The 17,359-nt window shown below is 34.7% G+C and overlaps 1 protein-coding gene and 1 long non-coding RNA gene across 2 annotated transcripts; one reads left to right on the top strand and one right to left on the bottom strand.

The window, feature by feature from the left end:
• The first annotated feature begins 1,792 nt into the window (after window positions 1-1,792).
• LOC120085603 (uncharacterized) lies at window positions 1,793-9,867 on the top strand. Its single transcript, XR_005483997.2, has 4 exons — window positions 1,793-1,905; window positions 2,005-2,571; window positions 2,929-3,077; window positions 9,281-9,867. It is a non-coding gene; the product is annotated as an uncharacterized LOC120085603 (long non-coding RNA).
• Window positions 9,868-10,137: 270 nt separating this feature from the next.
• LOC120085601 (protein NRT1/ PTR FAMILY 1.1) lies at window positions 10,138-15,639 on the bottom strand. Its single transcript, XM_039041668.2, has 4 exons — window positions 15,399-15,639; window positions 15,099-15,316; window positions 13,201-13,754; window positions 10,138-11,220 (listed from the first exon to the last, which is right to left on the bottom strand). The coding sequence occupies exons 1-4, from the start codon at window positions 15,511-15,513 to the stop codon at window positions 10,269-10,271; spliced, it is 1,839 nt and encodes a 612-aa protein (XP_038897596.1). The 5' UTR covers window positions 15,514-15,639; the 3' UTR covers window positions 10,138-10,268.
• Between the last annotated feature and the right edge of the window lie 1,720 nt (window positions 15,640-17,359).

The following is a 17,359-nucleotide window of genomic DNA, read 5'->3' as shown; positions in this document are numbered from 1 at the left end:
CTTACATTTTGAGACTAAAAAAATGTCTCTCTTGAGTACTTTGAATGACACCGAGTGGGAGCATGATCATTGTAATATACGAGGCACAACTACCTTGTTCTTTTGAGTGACAACATTCCCTGCTATTAACAATAGGATCTCGTACATCCACACTTAAATCCAAACAACTCATATTTATAATATGTTAATGTTAAACTAAAGATAAAATTAAGTTAAGGAACATCTACCTGGAATGCTTGGGGAAATCCATGGAGGGAGTACTTCACGACATAATTTTTATTTCCCCTCATCTTCTCCTTGTATAAACCAACCTTGTAATTTGGTGTAGTCTTCAGGGCGTCGAGTGTCCTCTACCAAATAATTGTACCCCAATCAAGATTGTTGTCATAATTTATGTCTTCAACATCGTCAAATAGAATACCATCGAAACATTCTTTTGCTTGTTTTTACTCATCATTGCAACCTCTGTGTAATATACTAGGGTAATTTTAACAGCATCATTGTCGTTTTCAAATACTAAATTTTTGTATTATTCTTCTAGTAAATTCAAGTGGAATGCGTCTAAGGTTGACCAATTACCAAAGTAACTCGTCGCAAGTTCTTGTGAGGACTCTTCACAACTTGCGTAGGAAGCCACCACAAACCAGTGATCAATAAAAAGTTGTCCTTTGAAAATGTGACGATCTTTCCTCTGACAAAGAAATTAATCGAGTCCGCTCCCGACTTCTTCAATTCCCTCAATAACATATGGTGGATTAGTGGGTTGTTGAATACAAGTTCAGTGTCTACAAATCGCCCAAAAACTGTTCTCTTGAACATCTTTAACTTCCTTCTAGTAAGCTTCTCCTTTACAATCTTGTTGGCATTGGCAATGTGGGCCAGGCTGGTTACTTGCCCGGGAAACCTACCAACTTCACGAATTTTCAAAGATTTTGATATCTTAAATTACTCCTGCATTGTATGAACATTCAATTTATCAATTAACAGGTTTGTACTAAAAAATCACTAACAAAGCATATTGTTATAGTCTCAATCTCGCCAATCTCGCTCATTTCCCTCTCGTTTATCTCCCTCTCTCTTGTCTCGCTCTAGCCCATCTTGCTCTCCCAAAACTCGCGCACTACCTTGTCTGACTCTAACTATATCTTCTTCATCCTCAACCAATGCATAACACATCGAAAACACATCGAAACCCAAAATAAAAAACAGACACGACCGATTAAATCCCCAAACCAATTATGAACGTGACGACCGATCAAATGAAACCAATATAAAAAGACGCAACACAACATGCAAGACAAACATTAAATTCACTTACCTAAGAACTTCGATTACGGCAGTAGATGGACGATGGTTTTGCAGAGCGAGATTGAACAACACTTGCACGAGAATTTTGAGCGTGGGACGACCGTTAAGTTTGAGCGCACAAGTATCGTATAGACTAGAGGAGCATTTTTGTAATCTCATACCGTGATGATGTAAGTAGAGGGTCAATTAACAGTTTTTAAAAAAAATGGGTTCAATTGGCATTATGGGCTGAATATTAGGTCATCAGCCCAAATTTCCCAAAAATATATTAGATTTTATTTGAATTACAGTGAAGCTCTATTTTGATTAGTAAGATCTACTTTTGAGTTTTTCTTTTCCTTAGACGAGAAAGTAGGTGTATTTTTGCTACTTTTATTATAAATTTGTTTCTTTTCTCCTTCCAAATATGTGAGAATTGGCATAGTGTACCTGATCTGACAAACATTTGTCCTTTAAATATATATATTTTTTGGGATATGTAGGTATGTTCATATTATTATTATTTTTGAAACTGCTATAATGTTGAACAAAAATTGAGAGGTAAATATCACTACACTATCTAGGTCATCATGACAAGCATTCAAGGATGCATTTAAGGTCCTAAATTCTAATATTCTATTTGTTAAATTTAATTTAATTTATTATTATTGTTTCTTCTTCTTTTTTTTATACTTTCCTAAATTATATTCAAATCAGAAAACCTCAAGCTTCCTCACTCAATTCCCCATCCATTTCACGGATGCCTCAATGCTTCGTCAAAGCGCATTACTGATTGCTTTGCAATGTCCGAAACTATCCCGAATCGCCAGAGCTTGGAGTGAATCAATCTCTGAAATGAACCGGCAAGCATTACTTCCCCCACAGAATTTCGAGAAATGCCACTGGTTTTCCTTTGATGTTTGATGGCCGCATCTGTATTGTATTGACCCTTCATTATGCGTATGCCCTCATTCTGGGGAATCCAGAACTCCTTCCATTACCCTTTTGCAAGATGGAACCACTACCCCGATTACTTGAATTTCTTAACCAGAAAAGTTGTTGTGATACAAAACTAAAACCCCAGATGGCCAATCGAATGCCGATTTATATATCATTTCTTCATGAACTCTTCTGCATTTAATTACCCCACCTCTTCTTTTACTCCTATTTGTCATCTTTCGCTTGCCCCTTCTCATTTGATCGCCATTCGATCGACTTCTGCTTGCTTTCGTCTTGGGAGCAGTGTTCCCAAGCTCTGTTTTCCACGTTCTCGGCTGTTTTCAGGCGAGTTTTCTTCCTTGCTTCTTATGATTAACACAAAGAAATGGGAAGTTTGTTTTGCTCTTCTGCATTTGGTTTCTGGGTCATTTCGAAAGTTTCTCTACTAATTTGATTTGGAACTGTATTTCGATTGTTCTTTTGTGGGTTTGGTTTTTTGAACTTGTGCTGTTTATTTATACTCACACACCAACTAGATATGACTTGTTTGTTCTTATGTTTTTGGGATGAGTTGTTGTATTGTTGACTTTATTTTGGGGTTGAACTAATGGTGGCTTCTTGTGTTTGGAAGCGGATGATAATATTGGGATTCATTTAACAAGTGACTATAGTTATAATCTTCATAATCTTCTTCAATTTCAGAACGGTTATTTTGCTTGGTGCACTTTGGTCCGCTACTTGCGTAATAAGGCTGTAAAAATGGTGTTGGTTATCATGTGCATCTGACAAGTGAGATGAACTTTCAGCCATCCTTGTAAAGCCATAGTGAAAGATCTACTCACCACTGAATCGTAAATACTACTCTATCTCTATCTTCTCAACTTTCTTTCATATGCCTAACACGTGTTAGCCCAAGATTGTTGCAGATGATGGGAGTAGTAATGATTCAAACTGGGAGGGTGAGCTATGTATTAGATGTCCTTCAATGTTTAAAGAATATTGGAAGCTTCCTGAGGAAGGTAGATGTGAGAATAATAGTTAGGGGTATATGGGTAATATTAGTTGCATATTAGTAGGCTGTATTATGAGTACTTAACTAGTGGGGTTTTGACTATAAACAAAGGGAGCTATAAACTTTAGAGAGGGTGGATGATTTTGGTGAGATAACCCTCTCGGAATGCTATTGGTATATTGTAACTTCTCTTATATCGCAACATATTACATTTTTGTGGTTCTTGCGTTCTTTAAGTCTTCTTGTTAGGTGGAATTCTAACAGTAGTGTAGAATTGTAAAAATATGTAGTTTGAATGTCTTATTGATTTGAGTATTTTACTGTCCAAAATTGGAATATATTCTGACTGACACCTTATATACTCGGTATTTTACTAGTTGAATAATTGAAAAATGAACCACCATAGTGGTTAAGGCATGTACTCTTAACCCTTCAACTAAGAAGTCGGAGGTTCAAATCCCCACCCTACATATCATTGGACTATATAATGAGGGGGGTTCTAGCTTAAAATCTACTCCCCACACATGCACCTTTACTAGAGAGAGAAAAAAGGAATGGTAATTTATTCAAATAAATCCAATGATTTTTCTTTCTGCACATTACCAAAGAATTGTTCTCATGTGTAAAACTCTTAGGTTTGAGAAAGAATCAAAATACTCTATTTATTCACCAAAGATATGAATATATACAAATGTACAAAGCATAGAAAAGGAAAATATCACAAAACATTTACAAGAATGGAAAACCCTAACTATAGAATTATAACACTCCCCCTCAAGTTGGAGCATATATGTTAATCATGTCCAACTTGTTACATAGATAATCTATACGTCTTCCATCCAATGCTTTTGTGAAGATATCTCCTAATTGTTCTCCAGTCTTCACATATCCTGTAGATACCAACCCTTGTTGAATTTTCTCACGTACAAAATGGCAATCAACTTCAATATGTTTAGTCCTTTCATGAAATACTAGATTAGACACAATATGAAGTGCTGCTTGATTATCACACCACAACTTTGTCGGTGTGGTGATTTCAAATCCCAACTCAACAAGAAATTCATATATCCAAATCAATTCACACACAGATTGTGCCATTGCTCTATATTCTGATTCTGCACTTGAACGTGACACCACATTTTGCTTCTTCACTTCCAAGAAATCAAATTACTACCAACAAAAACACAATACCCTGAGGTTGATCTTTTGTCTTCTTTAGATCCTGTCCAATTAGCGTCTGAGAAACATTCAATATTAGTATGACCATAATCCTTATATAATAAACCACGCCCGAGAGCAGCCTTCAAATAACAAAGAATCTATTCCAATGCAGCCCAATGATCAACTGTAGGGCATGACATGTACTGATTCACAATATTTACTGAATAGGCTATGTCGGGTCGAGTCACTGTAAGATAATTAAGTTTTCTCGCTAACTTTCTATATCTTTCAGGATCTTTTAACAATTCTCCATCTTTTGTGAGTTGTAAGTTGGGCATCATTGGGGTACTACATGGCTTAGCCCCTAGCTTTCCTGTTTCAATCAACAAGTCAAGTATATATATTTTCTCTGTGATATAGAATTCCTTTCTTGCTTCTTATTACCTCAATTCCTAAGAAGTATTTCAACATGCCCAAATCTTTTGTACATGCCCAAATCTTTTGTATGGAATTGACTATGAAGAAAGATCTTTAGAGACTCGATACCTAAAGCATCATCACCAATAATCACAATATCATCCACATATACGATTAACAAGATGACACCACCCTCAGATCTCTTAAAAAAATCTGAATGATCTGACCTGTTCTTCCGCATTCCAAAACTTTCAATCACCTGACTAAATTTTTCAAACCAAGCTCGTGGGCTCTGCTTTAATCCATACAAGGATTTACGAAGGCGACACACCGTTCCATTCTCCCCTTGAACAACAAACCCTGGTGGTTGCTCCATATACACCTCTTCTTGAAGATCACCATGAAGAAATGCATTTTTAATATCAAGCTGATGTAAAAGCCAATGATTGATTGAAGCTAATGAAATAAACAACCTCACAGATGCCATTTTTGCTACAGGAGAAAAAGTATTAGCATAGTCAACGCCATAAGTTTGTGCGTAGCCTTTCGCTACAAAGCATGCTTTTAACCGAGCAATAGAACCATCAGGATTGACTTTAACTGCAAACACCCATTTGGAACCGATAGCTTTCTTTCCTGCAGGGAGAAAAACTAAATCCCAAGTACAATTATCATATAAGGCAGTCATCTCCTCCACCATTGCGGCACACCAACCAGGATGAGACAAAGCCTCATGAACAGTTTTCGAGATGGATACAGACTCTAAGGATGCAATGAATGAACATGTGGAAGGCGAAAAATGGTTATATGAAACAAAAGAGGAAATAGGATGAGCACATGTACATTTACCTTTATGAAGAGCAATAGGAAGATCATTACTCGTTTCTAGATCCAATGACGAAGAAGTCTGGTACAAGGCATGGAACTGGAGGAGGTTGTCGAGTATAGACCTTAACGATGGGAGGAAGAGTAGAGGTAGCCACAGGTAGAGATGAATCAGGAAGAGGATCGGAAAGAGAAATAACTGTGTAGACAAGGAAATCATCCTCTAATTCCTTATGCTCCCCTTGACTCTTATTCGAAGAGAAAGACGGTGATGAAAAAGATGGGGTATGTTAAAAAAACGTGATATCAGGAGACACTAAATATTTATTTAAACTAGGACAATAACACCGATACCCCTTTTGGATACGGGAATAACCAAGGAAAATACATTTTAAGGACTTTGGATCCAGCTTGGTATGCTGAGGCCGAACATCCCGAACAAAACAGGTACAACCAAATATTTTGGGTGGAAGGGGAAACAAATGTTGCTTGGGGCATAAAGTACGAAAAGGTATCTCACCCTTAAGAATGGAAGAGGGCATGCGATTTATTAAGAAACAAGTTGTGGAAACAGCATCAGCCCAAAAGGATTTTGGAACATGCATCTGAAACATCAAAGCTCTGCCTGTCTCAAGGAGATGACGATTCTTTCGTTCTACAATCCCATTTTGAGATGGAGTATCGACACAAAAAGATTGATGAAGAATGCCATGGGCATCTAAATAAGACTTGAGTGTATGAGAGAAATATTCCTTAGCATTATCACTCCGTAAGATTTTAAGAGCACCACTAAACTGAGTTTGAATTTCAGCATGGAAGTTACGAAAATGAGAAAGTAACTCATAATGACTTTTCATTAAATATAACCACGTAACACGAGAATAGTCATCGACAAATGTAACAAAATACCTAAATCCTCCTTTGGACTCAACAGGACATGGACCCCAAACATCAAAATGGACTAATTCAAAAGGAGCACTAGCTCATTTATTGACTCGAGGTTACGAACTCAAACGATGAAATTTAGCAAACTGATATGACTCACAATCTAAAGAAGACAAATGTTGAAGTTGTGGACGAAGACTCTTCAACACAGTGATAGACGGATGACCCAAATGACAATGCTTTTCAAAGGGAGACAACACGCTAGAGCATGTGATGGCCGTAGGTGTTCGTGGTTCAAAGATGTAAAGACCTCCAAATTCCCGCCCTTTACCAATAGTCTGTTTCGTCGTAAGATCCTGAAATAAGCAATAACCAGGAAAAAAGGAGACACAACAATGAAGATCACGAGTGAGTTTACTGACTGAAATCAAATTAAACGAGAAATGTGGTAAATTTAAAACTGATGACAAAGAAATTGATTCAGTGAGATGGACGGTTCCTGATCCTAAAACAGGAGTGGAGGTTCCATCAGCTATAGTGACATTAGGTGAAGAGGTAGATGTACAAAGGTTAGAGAATAAACTGGGGTTACCTGTCATATGGTCTGTAGTGCCAGAGTCAATGACCCATTTTGACGTGGAGGAAAGAAGGCATTTAGAAATGTTACCTGTCCGATGGTCGTAATGGGAGTAGAAGATGATGCCTTCAATGACTCTTGATACTGCTGAAATTTAGCAAACTCCTCTGCAGAAATCGTAATTGACTTGTCAAGATTATCAGGAGTAGAGGCGACATGTGCAGAGGGTGATGGCATCCTTTGACCTTTATTCGGCAATCTTCTGCATTCACATTTTGTATGGCCAGGTTTATGACAATAATAGCAAACAACACCTCCTGGATTTGATCTCCATGAATAGTAGTTGGATCCTTCAACTTGTGTTTAGTTACTTTTGACACCATAGGAACAATCTCAGACATTACTAGTTTCTTATCAAGCCATTACCTCAAAAAATAGACACCGGACAACAGAGAATCAAACCCTAATTTACCAAAGAGATGTATTTATAACCAGTGAGTATATCTATATATCTCAAACAAACACACCACCAAGAAGAGCCAACAACACTAAGGAAACCCACAGAAGACGGACGAAAAACGACGGTGCACACGCCTACACGCGCCGGCGCGTGGACGGATAGCAAGCTGGAACAATCGGCGCGTGAGCCTCACGTGCTGGTCAGATGGCAACCGAACTTTGGGGTTTTGTAGATCGGCGGCTGGGCTCCTCGTTGGACTGGGTGGTGTCGAAAAAACAGCTTTTTTTTCCCTGCGGCGGCGGCTAACGACGACGAACAAACCAAAGATGACGACTGTGAGCAAACGTGTAAACTCACCTCTCCACAAAACCCTAAACATATCACAAATGGGTTCTAAATTCTCAAACCCTAAGGTTCACAAAACCCTAAGTTTGTTTAGAGAGCTCTGATACCATGTAAAACTCTTAGGTTTGAGAAAGAATCAGAATACTCTATTCATTCACCAAAGATATGAATATATATACAAGTGTACAAAGCATAGCAAAAGAAAATATCACAAAATATTTACAAGAATGAAAAACCCTGACTATAGAATTATAACATCATGAAAAAAAAGGTAGATTACCAAAGAATCGTTAACTGATGGTGGTTTCTTCAAGACCAGATATGCTAGACTTTGATGGGAATGGTATTAGGGTGTTGTTAGAGTATTAAAGGTATATTAGTAATTAGCTAGAGAGTTTGTTTGGCTATAAATAAGAGGGAGGGAATATAGAAGATAAGCAATATTTTGGAGAGTGAATTAGGTCTTGAGAGATCTCAAGGGGGGAGGGTAGTCAAAATACTTGGTTATCTTATAAGTTTCCATCATTTACATTTCAACATAGTTTTATTGTGTTTTAGTTCTATCAACTCGGTGAAGATGGTTACTACATCATACTAGAACGTAAGTTACCACTAAAATACAAGTATCTGGTGCTTCTATTTATAAGATGCCTTCTTCTTCAAGTCCTTCACCAATACGCTACGATTCTAGTTCATAGTTCATCAATTGGCTGCTCTACTGCTTACCAGTGCTTGTCAACTATTTGTATTCTTAACTTTCATGACCCGTTTATCAGATGACATGTTTAGTGGTCTGAGCATGTGATGAAGTAATTAATTGATACCTATTAGACAATAACATTATCTTTTACCCTGTTGAATAAAACATGTTGTCTTATTCCTTGTTGGGCATGAGAATGTCGCGGGATCCTTCGATGTTCCATTTTTGCCAGTCCTATAGGAGTTGGTACATGCATCTGACAGCTAGAGGTTGTTAACAAAGCATTTCAGAGATGTGTAATGTGTTTGGATGCTCATATCATGTTTGAAAACAATGACTTTCTGAGCTTCATGCCCTTGTCAGCTATTATGTGCATAATAGGCAATAGAATTGACTTGTAACTTTGTATATTTTGAGATAAGTATATCCCAAAGTGGGTGGCACAAGGAATTCAGAGGCCAAGTATCTCTCTCCTGTAGTTGAGTTGAGTTCAGCCAATAGCAAGATAACTTGGAAGTGCCCCACCATTAACTCATCAACGATCCATTCTTAGTCTTATACTCCTTCCATAACTTTCCCTGGTGTTTTCTCTATTCTCTGTAATGATAAATTAATGGTCAAGAATCCATGTCAATGTCATGCATTGAACATTTTTTCCCCCTCATGTTTCAGGTTCAAGCACCGATATCATGAACGTCGGAGGATATAAATTCTCAGCATTAGAGATTGAGAATCAGTGATTTTGAAGGTTACCTCATTGTTATCCTTTGTACTCTCTCTCAAGGAAAGTGAAAGACAACCCTCACACTTACAATAGAAAAGGAAGAATAAAGAACATGAAATGACCACCAGCCAAATCACTTGTGCAGCATCTGTCTGTCATAGAATGTTGTGTGTTGGGATTACCAGACAAAGACCATGGAGAACGTGTTCGTGCAATTATTGTGCTTCAGCCCAACAAAAAAATGACGACGCCTGATGAGTCCCAAGCCTACTATGAGCTTAGATGAACTCCCCACATGGGCTAAAGACAAGCTTGCTCCATACAAGGTAATCCAGATTGGAGATTTCAGTTGTTAAAACTGTCATTTCTGTGCAAATACATTGTTAAGACAGATTGATAAAATAATAATAATATAATACGATGACAAGTTTTTTCCTAGTTATCGTCCATGTTACTGTTGATGGACTCGCTGCCCCTCGGAACGGTGGGTTGAATTCTTTCATTCTGTTTAATGAAGATGGAAACTTCTCTTGAATTGCATTTTTCTTGGTAATAGTATTAGTATTGATTATTTGATAACTTGTAATTTGTGCTGTTAAGCAATTAATTAGCTTCAATAATGTATACCATTCATAGTCAACCGAAGAACAAACCGTTGTTCTTCTAGAACTTGTTGCTTTTGGAATGAGTTGTAAAAGTCGATGATATATGCTTTAATCGGTTGAATTATTTCTTTAATGGGGTCTAATACGGTCACTTTTATGGTGGATATAGCTTTCTAAAGTAACTCAGAAGGAGAAATAAATTATAGAATATGCAAATGCAAACTTAGGATTATACATATATATATGATTATGCCCCTCTTGGCTGTTTGATCAAACAAATAGTACACTGACCAACAAAAAGAACGTATATACACACACACAAACTCCATATTCAAGCCTGCAATTCCTTGGCCTTTTGGAACTCTCCTTCTTCTTCCTTAACCCTAGCTTCCAACATTGACAATTCTTCCTCATTTGAGCTGATCTTTCCGTCGTCCATGGCGGTTCTTCTCTGATCCACACTCGGTCCATAAGCCCAGCTACACACAACATAGTACAAGATATTGATAGCACTCAAAATTGCAAGAAGCCAATAGTAATTCTCGAAATGCCCTTTGTTTATGTTCTTCGAAACCCAGCTCTCTTTTCCCCCTTTCGAAGTTACATTATCCACAGTACTCATAATCGCACTAGCCAACAAATTTGCCACCGCCATTCCCAATCCGAACAATGAAGAAGCAACGCTCGACATCGTTTTGGGGAATTCGGAGTAGTAAAACTCAGTTTGGCCAATCGCATTTAGGGCTTCGGCCAATCCATTCAAGCAATGTTGTGGAACGAGCCACAGAGCCGACATGTCGACGACGGCGTTGGGATCATCGACGATGCCTAGTGCGATGGCTTTTCTGCGGCGGATGTTCTCGACGATGGCGGAGAGTGCCATTGACATGGCGGAGCAAACGAGACCGGCTCCCATTCGAGATTTGACTCCAAAATGGACTGGTTTGCCGCGGATTTTGGAGGCGAGAGGGAGAATGGCGCGGTCGTAGAGGATGACCCAGATGACGATGGTGATGATGACGAAGGTGCCGAATGAGCCGGCGGGGATTTGGAAAGTGGAAGAGATGTGACGGTCCATGGATTTGGCTTGAAGAAGAGGGAAAGAGCTTTGGCTGATGTTAATGGACATCATTACGCCGGTGGACCAGATCGGAATTACTTTGATTAGGGTTTTGAGTTCTTCCACTTGCTCCACTGTGCATAAACTCCATGGATCTGCAGCGGTACCGTCGCCGGCGATGTCTTGCCCTGGGTTCTTCACCACACAGGCTTTATTCAAAAACCTAAAAACAATCCCATTCAAATTCAATGTTAAGTTAATTTTTAACCATTTGATTAACGAAAATATATGATGTAATAATATTAGAAGATTTGGCAACAACATAGGTATATTTATTTGCATAATTTAAGACATAATATTTGTATTATCAATCTCGTTAGATTATTCTCATCCATCTCTACTTAATCTCATCAAATGACTTTATAACCCTATAACATTTTTGTTATTAAGGAAACTTGAAAATTTAAGTAGGTGGTTGTCATGAATTTAACAAATTTAATATCTTATTTGGCCATTAGGTTAACCTGTGATGACAATTTAGAAAAAAAATGTTAAATTAATGCTATTCGATTTTAAAACTTCAAATATTAAATAAATACCATTTCGAAACATTACATATTGATAGTAACTTTAAACTAATAGATTAAAAGTAGATTAAAAAAAAAGATAATTGATTGAATTACAAGTTTCATCCATAAATTTTACAAAACTGAGTAAAAAATCATGAACTTTTAAAGTTGTATGTAATATGTAATTGCTTTTAAAAAAAATAACAAGTGGTTTTAAAAGATCACTTTTAGAAGATTAAAAACATGTATTCAACTATATAAAAGAATCATTTGAAAAGAAATAGAACTCTAAAAAAACAATAACAATAAAATAAATAAAAAATAAAAAATAAAAACACATATTTTGGGGGTTGTTGCATAAATGCTGTTCTTTATTAAAAAGTTTGAAAAGCAAATATTATTTGAAATTTTAGTCAAACATGGTTTTTTTGAATATGTTGAAAGACTATACACTTTTAATAATGTGGGTCTAAATATAGATAGAAATTTGGAAGGTTTAAAAGAAACATGAACATGAACCCAATTGATGCATAACATATTCCTTCTAAAAATTAGTTACTTTAATTAATTATTTTTTTTTAAAAAAAAGAGTACTTTTAAGAAAAGGACCAATCAAATTAAGTTTTATAATTAAGAAATCACATATATTATACTTCTAAAAGCAAAGGAAGCACTTCAAAGAAAGTGATAGCACTTTATAGAAAGATAAATGATTAACAAATAAAAGCACATGCTTAACATTAATTGTCATGACAACAACACACACTATATATAATTTTATATTACCTTAACAACTCAAAAGATTGGGAAGAAAAAGTGTTTATTTACTTTATTGCCCATCAAAGCAATAATACATGAAACAAAATCACCTTTCCAATTCAATGATATATAATAAATAACAACAAATTTAATCTCTATAATTTCAAATTATTCCGCAAAGTTTCAAACATTATAATTTGATTAATATTATTTAATTGTATAATACAATTCATCTCATCACTACCATATTAAATATTTGCCACAACCCAATGTTTTTCTTTTACCTATTTAATTAATAAATTTTTAATAAAATTTAAGCATGATTTTCTGTGGTTTAATAAAATTAAAAAGAAAAAACCACTATAATCGTACTTCATTACATAAACCCCACCTTCTTCAAGACTAATATTTTCAAAATTATACAAATAAAATGTAAATGAAACACAATCTATAGAGGTTATTAAATAAAAAAATTTTAAATCATCAAATATTATTATTTTGAAAAAAAAAATCTCGACAAACAATTAAAATTCTTATAAATAAGAAAAAAAATATATTTTAAAAAGTAAATTATGTATAAAATAAACTCCCAGTAAAGAAAAAAAAAAAGAAAAAAATGTCATAACAAATAACACTATTAAAACAAAACCAAACAAACATAGAAGATTAAATTATAAATTTAGCCATGATTGAGGTTTAGAATTTAGTCCTATAATTTAAAAGTTAGAATGGATTTGTTTGATAAAAAAATTCATAAAGAGTTGTACTCAAAGATTATTTATTAAAGTTTTATGACCATTTACGAGATTTTATCATAAAATTCTAATTTTTAATTAAACAAACAAAATTTATAATTTAATTAAAACAAAATTTACCTGAGCTTATCAGAGGGTTGAGTGAAACAAGAGTCCTTATGATAAAACCACTTATTAGACGCCGGCGACGGTGGGAGTGGGAATCTCCGATTCTTAAACGCGGCGACGGCGACTTGCGCAAAGCTACTAAACAAACTCTTGGTAGCCTTCTGTTTCACATAAATCGACGAAGCCGCAAAGAACAGAACGGTACCGAAAAGCATAAGACTCGCCGGAACTCCGAATCCCACTTTCCAACCCACGTGATCTTGAATGTAAACAATTCCGGTTAATGCGATTAGAACTGAAAACGAAGCCGATGCGTAGTACCACCCGAAGAATCTCTCCAGCATTCTTTTGTTGTTCGGATTCTCCCGCCGGTCGATTTGGTCGGCGCCGAAGGCCAGAGTGCACGGTCGGACGCCGCCGGCCCCGATGGACATCAGGATCAAGGCCGTGGCGAGAAGTGTCATTTGGCCGGCGGTCGGAGATCGGCAGGTCTCAGGGTGGAGCTGATCGCACGCCGGTGGTTTCGTCGCCGGAACCATCGCCGTTAGCCATAGAAGTAACATGCCCTGCCAGAGACAGAGAGATAACAAAACGACGACGTAAATCCAGCTTTAAAATCCTCATTTTTAGATTCTATTTTGATAATTTTCAAAATATTGTCGACCAGAACATAATTCCATAGGTATAAAACACATGTTTAGTGTTAATTATATATAATTTAGTGCTAATTAACCTATAATTCACCTTTCAAAACTCAAGATCTAAATCTCCATGACTCATTTATATTTATTGTACTAAGTAATGGTATTCATAAAGCTCGATAACCCAAAGAATTTGATAAACACAATCTAACCCATATGATTTGGATAGCGTCATCAATTTAATTACTTGAATTTCAATTCCTAAATTTTGTTTAGATCGGGACAATTCTTGATTCGCCTAAAATTACTCTAAGTACCGTGGATCCCACAATTAAATAATTTGAAGGCCAAACACTCTGCTCCTTGTCCAAAAGATAGGACTGAGCAAAACTTGATTTATTTTTAAAACACACATTTTTTTTTATGATACAATTATTATTTATTCTCCAAATAAAAAGAATTTTGAACTGTATGAAATGCAATTTTTCAAAATACATATTAAAAATGGAGTAACAAATCTTAATTGAATATAACTGAAAATAAATAAATTGACGTTGTCTACGTATTAATAAACATTATACTTTTTCTTAAAATGAAATTTAAATGAATGTCTCGATAACCCAAATCAATCTAATTAAATATAATCTAAAATTTGTCTCAACTCGTAATCTAACCATGGGATTACTAGAAAAGCTTTAAGTGTGAAGCAAAAAGAAAAATAAAGAAAAAAAAAAAACTGAATTGGAAGCCCCACTTGAACAATAATAATTTATAAATAAATTAAATTAAAAAAAAAAAAAAAAACTGTGGATTGTTTGATGAATGAAAGAAGAGAGACATAAACAAACAGTAAAGTATTATACCATCTCATCACTGACACCTTTATTACACAAAAGCTAAAAACAAATACACACACAATAGTGACTGGGAGAGAGAGAGCTCATTTCTCAAAAGTAAGTAACCCATTTTTTTAAAAAAAAAAAAGAGAAAGAAAAAAGAAAAAATCTTTGTATTATGAGAATAAAAAAGATCTGAATTTTAACATAAACAAGATCTTCCCAAAAATAAACACTACTTTTTTTCTTTTTTCTTTTTTTTTTTTCCTTCACATTAATAATTAGGAAAAAAAGTAGAAAATGATTAATAAAAATGAATTCCCATCTGGAATTTAAAAAATTTGAAAGTGTAATAAATGGAAGATGGAAAATTCGAAAATCCTGAAATTAAAAATATAAAAAGATGAATTGAAAAGAGAAAAGAGAAAAATACCAAGAAACTGGCAATGGAGCCAAAGCCAATGGTGAGGAAACGACCCAAATAAGAATCAGAGAGAAAAGCACCGAGAAGAGGCATGAAATTGGTAGCAGCAGACCAAAAAAAGAGGATGTTATTTCCTTTAGCAAATCCCAAATTGTAATCCTTCATTAAGTACAATATCATATTGGGTAATAGCCCGTAACTCGCCACTTTCTCCAACGACTCGTTCACTGCAAAATTCCAGAACGAGTCGTTAGTAAAGAGTTTCTAGTCGATATAGTGATTGAATTTGAGTATCGTTTACAAGCGTACCTATAATGAAAGGCATAGTGAGAAGGCCTCCTTTTTTAGTAGATTTGGATGATTCTACTTCTTCTTCTTCTTCTGTGTTTAGACTCTGCATTGTTGCAGAGTTTTGTTGTTCCATTGCTCAAAATCTGCCTTTGGATTTGGATTTTTTTTTAAGTGAAGAAGAAGAAGGGAGAGAGAAGAGAGTGAGAGATGGGGGGTTTTTTGTGAGTTGTGGACATTCCTATAAAAAGGGGCCATTTTGGTGATGAGATCGCTGTCTAGAATTTTGAAAAAAATTAACTATTTTTTATTTTATTTTTTCAAATAAATATGTTTTTTTTTTAATTTGTAAAAAAAAAAAAAAAAAGGTGTTTGATAAAGTTTTGAAAATAATGTGTTGAATTTAGCTGGCGCTGTCTGGGAAGCTTTGGGTCGGCGGTTAAAAGGCTCCCCGAAGAATGGGTTATCTTCTGGGATTAATTATTGATTTCAGCTTTCTTAATTCAAACCAATATAATATTAATATTAATACAACTACACTTTTAGTGATAATACTTTAAGTGCATCTCCATTTCTGCTCTCATCATACATAAGAATACTCAAATATTTTAGAAAATAAAGAAAATTTCACCATGTCTCAAATTATGATCAAACAATTTAGTGAGATGCATGAAGATAAGTATAGTTTAGGATGTACGTAAGTATTTTTCTTATAATTATCTGGAAAAAAAAATACAAAATTGAAATTTATGAAAAATTAAAGGGAAGAGGGTGTGATTGTTTGTTCAAACATAAACATATCTCTACTATTAGATCATGATGTTTACTTATATATAGAAGGATGACATATGTTGCGCAATCGTTTCGACCGGATAGTTGTAATGGGCAAACAACATGACTTTTCTTCATTCAAACATATATCCCCTATTAGATCGTAAAGTAAATTCATATCTATGGCGTAAATCATACTCATACACCAAAGGAAAAGCCACTTCAATCTAAATAGTATTGATGAGACAAAAGATGTGACTATCGGTTTAAGTATACATTAACTAACAGATTGTGATATTCTATATCAATGGTTTAAATCACACCTATGCACAATATATATATATATATATATATAATTTCATCGTGTAATAAGTTCAACTTGAATAATTATACTGAGAATGATAACATAGGTATTATTAAAAGATGTAAAGATAAAATAAAGTTGTAAAAATTTTCACTTTACAAGCCACCTTTTTATACATTAATGTATAAATTTTATAAGGTAATAGTAGTGTAGTACTACTTAATTAAGAAAACTAAACAAAAGGAACATATGAAGAATTTTAACAGAAATCCCAAGTCTTTGGTGTGACAATTTAGTTTCAACTCCTATGATAATTCTTCAACACAACTCCTTGATGTACCATTAGTATTTGAGTTGTGCTAGTCAATTAGCTTGATGTTCGTTATGAGATTTTGCACTCGGTTTTTATTTACATGTAAGTAAATATCTAAAAATTCATTTTAATTGACTTGAGAAAAAATTGTTTTTCAAAAAACCTATTTTTTTCTAAACACTTTGGATAAAAATTGATTAAATTACACTTGAAAAACTATATTAAGTGGTTGTCAAACATTCTAATTTCTTCCAAAATGACATATTTTTTAAATTAAACATTTGAAAATGTATTACAAACACATCCTAAATAAAAACACATACGTAATATAACATTGATAAAATTTTAGAGAAAAATGACAATAAAATATTTTTTTTGGTTAACATTTATGAATTTTGCAACGTTATTAAATGGTTAATTTGTACATTAGGCAAACTTATTTTTGTGTAAAACTTTATTTTATAGAAATTAATGAGTTCATGAAGATTACTTCACTATCTAATTTTTATTGGGTCAACTTCCTCGAAGCTTAGGACTTAGAGTAAAAAAAGGAAAAAAGAGATATTTTCAAGTAGGTAATAAAACAATTTACAT

Source organism: Benincasa hispida, chromosome 9 (assembly GCF_027475165.1).
Source record: "Benincasa hispida cultivar pf3 chromosome 9, pf3_genome.v1.1, whole genome shotgun sequence".
NCBI classification, from domain to species: Eukaryota; Viridiplantae; Streptophyta; class Magnoliopsida; order Cucurbitales; family Cucurbitaceae; genus Benincasa; species Benincasa hispida.
Note: the sequence above shows the minus strand (reverse complement) of the source record. Positions and strands in the feature narration are given on the sequence as shown.

Coding starts and splice junctions, on each gene's coding strand:
- LOC120085601 (XM_039041668.2), bottom strand. CDS start 15,513: ATGGAACAACAAAACTCTGCAACAATGCAGAGTCTAAACACAGAAGAA. Junction 13,755..15,098: donor GCTCCATTGCCAGTTTCTTG/GTATTTTTCTCT, acceptor TGTCTCTGGCAG/GGCATGTTACTTCTATGGCT. Junction 11,221..13,200: donor CAACCCTCTGATAAGCTCAG/GTAAATTTTGTT, acceptor GATTGTTTTTAG/GTTTTTGAATAAAGCCTGTG.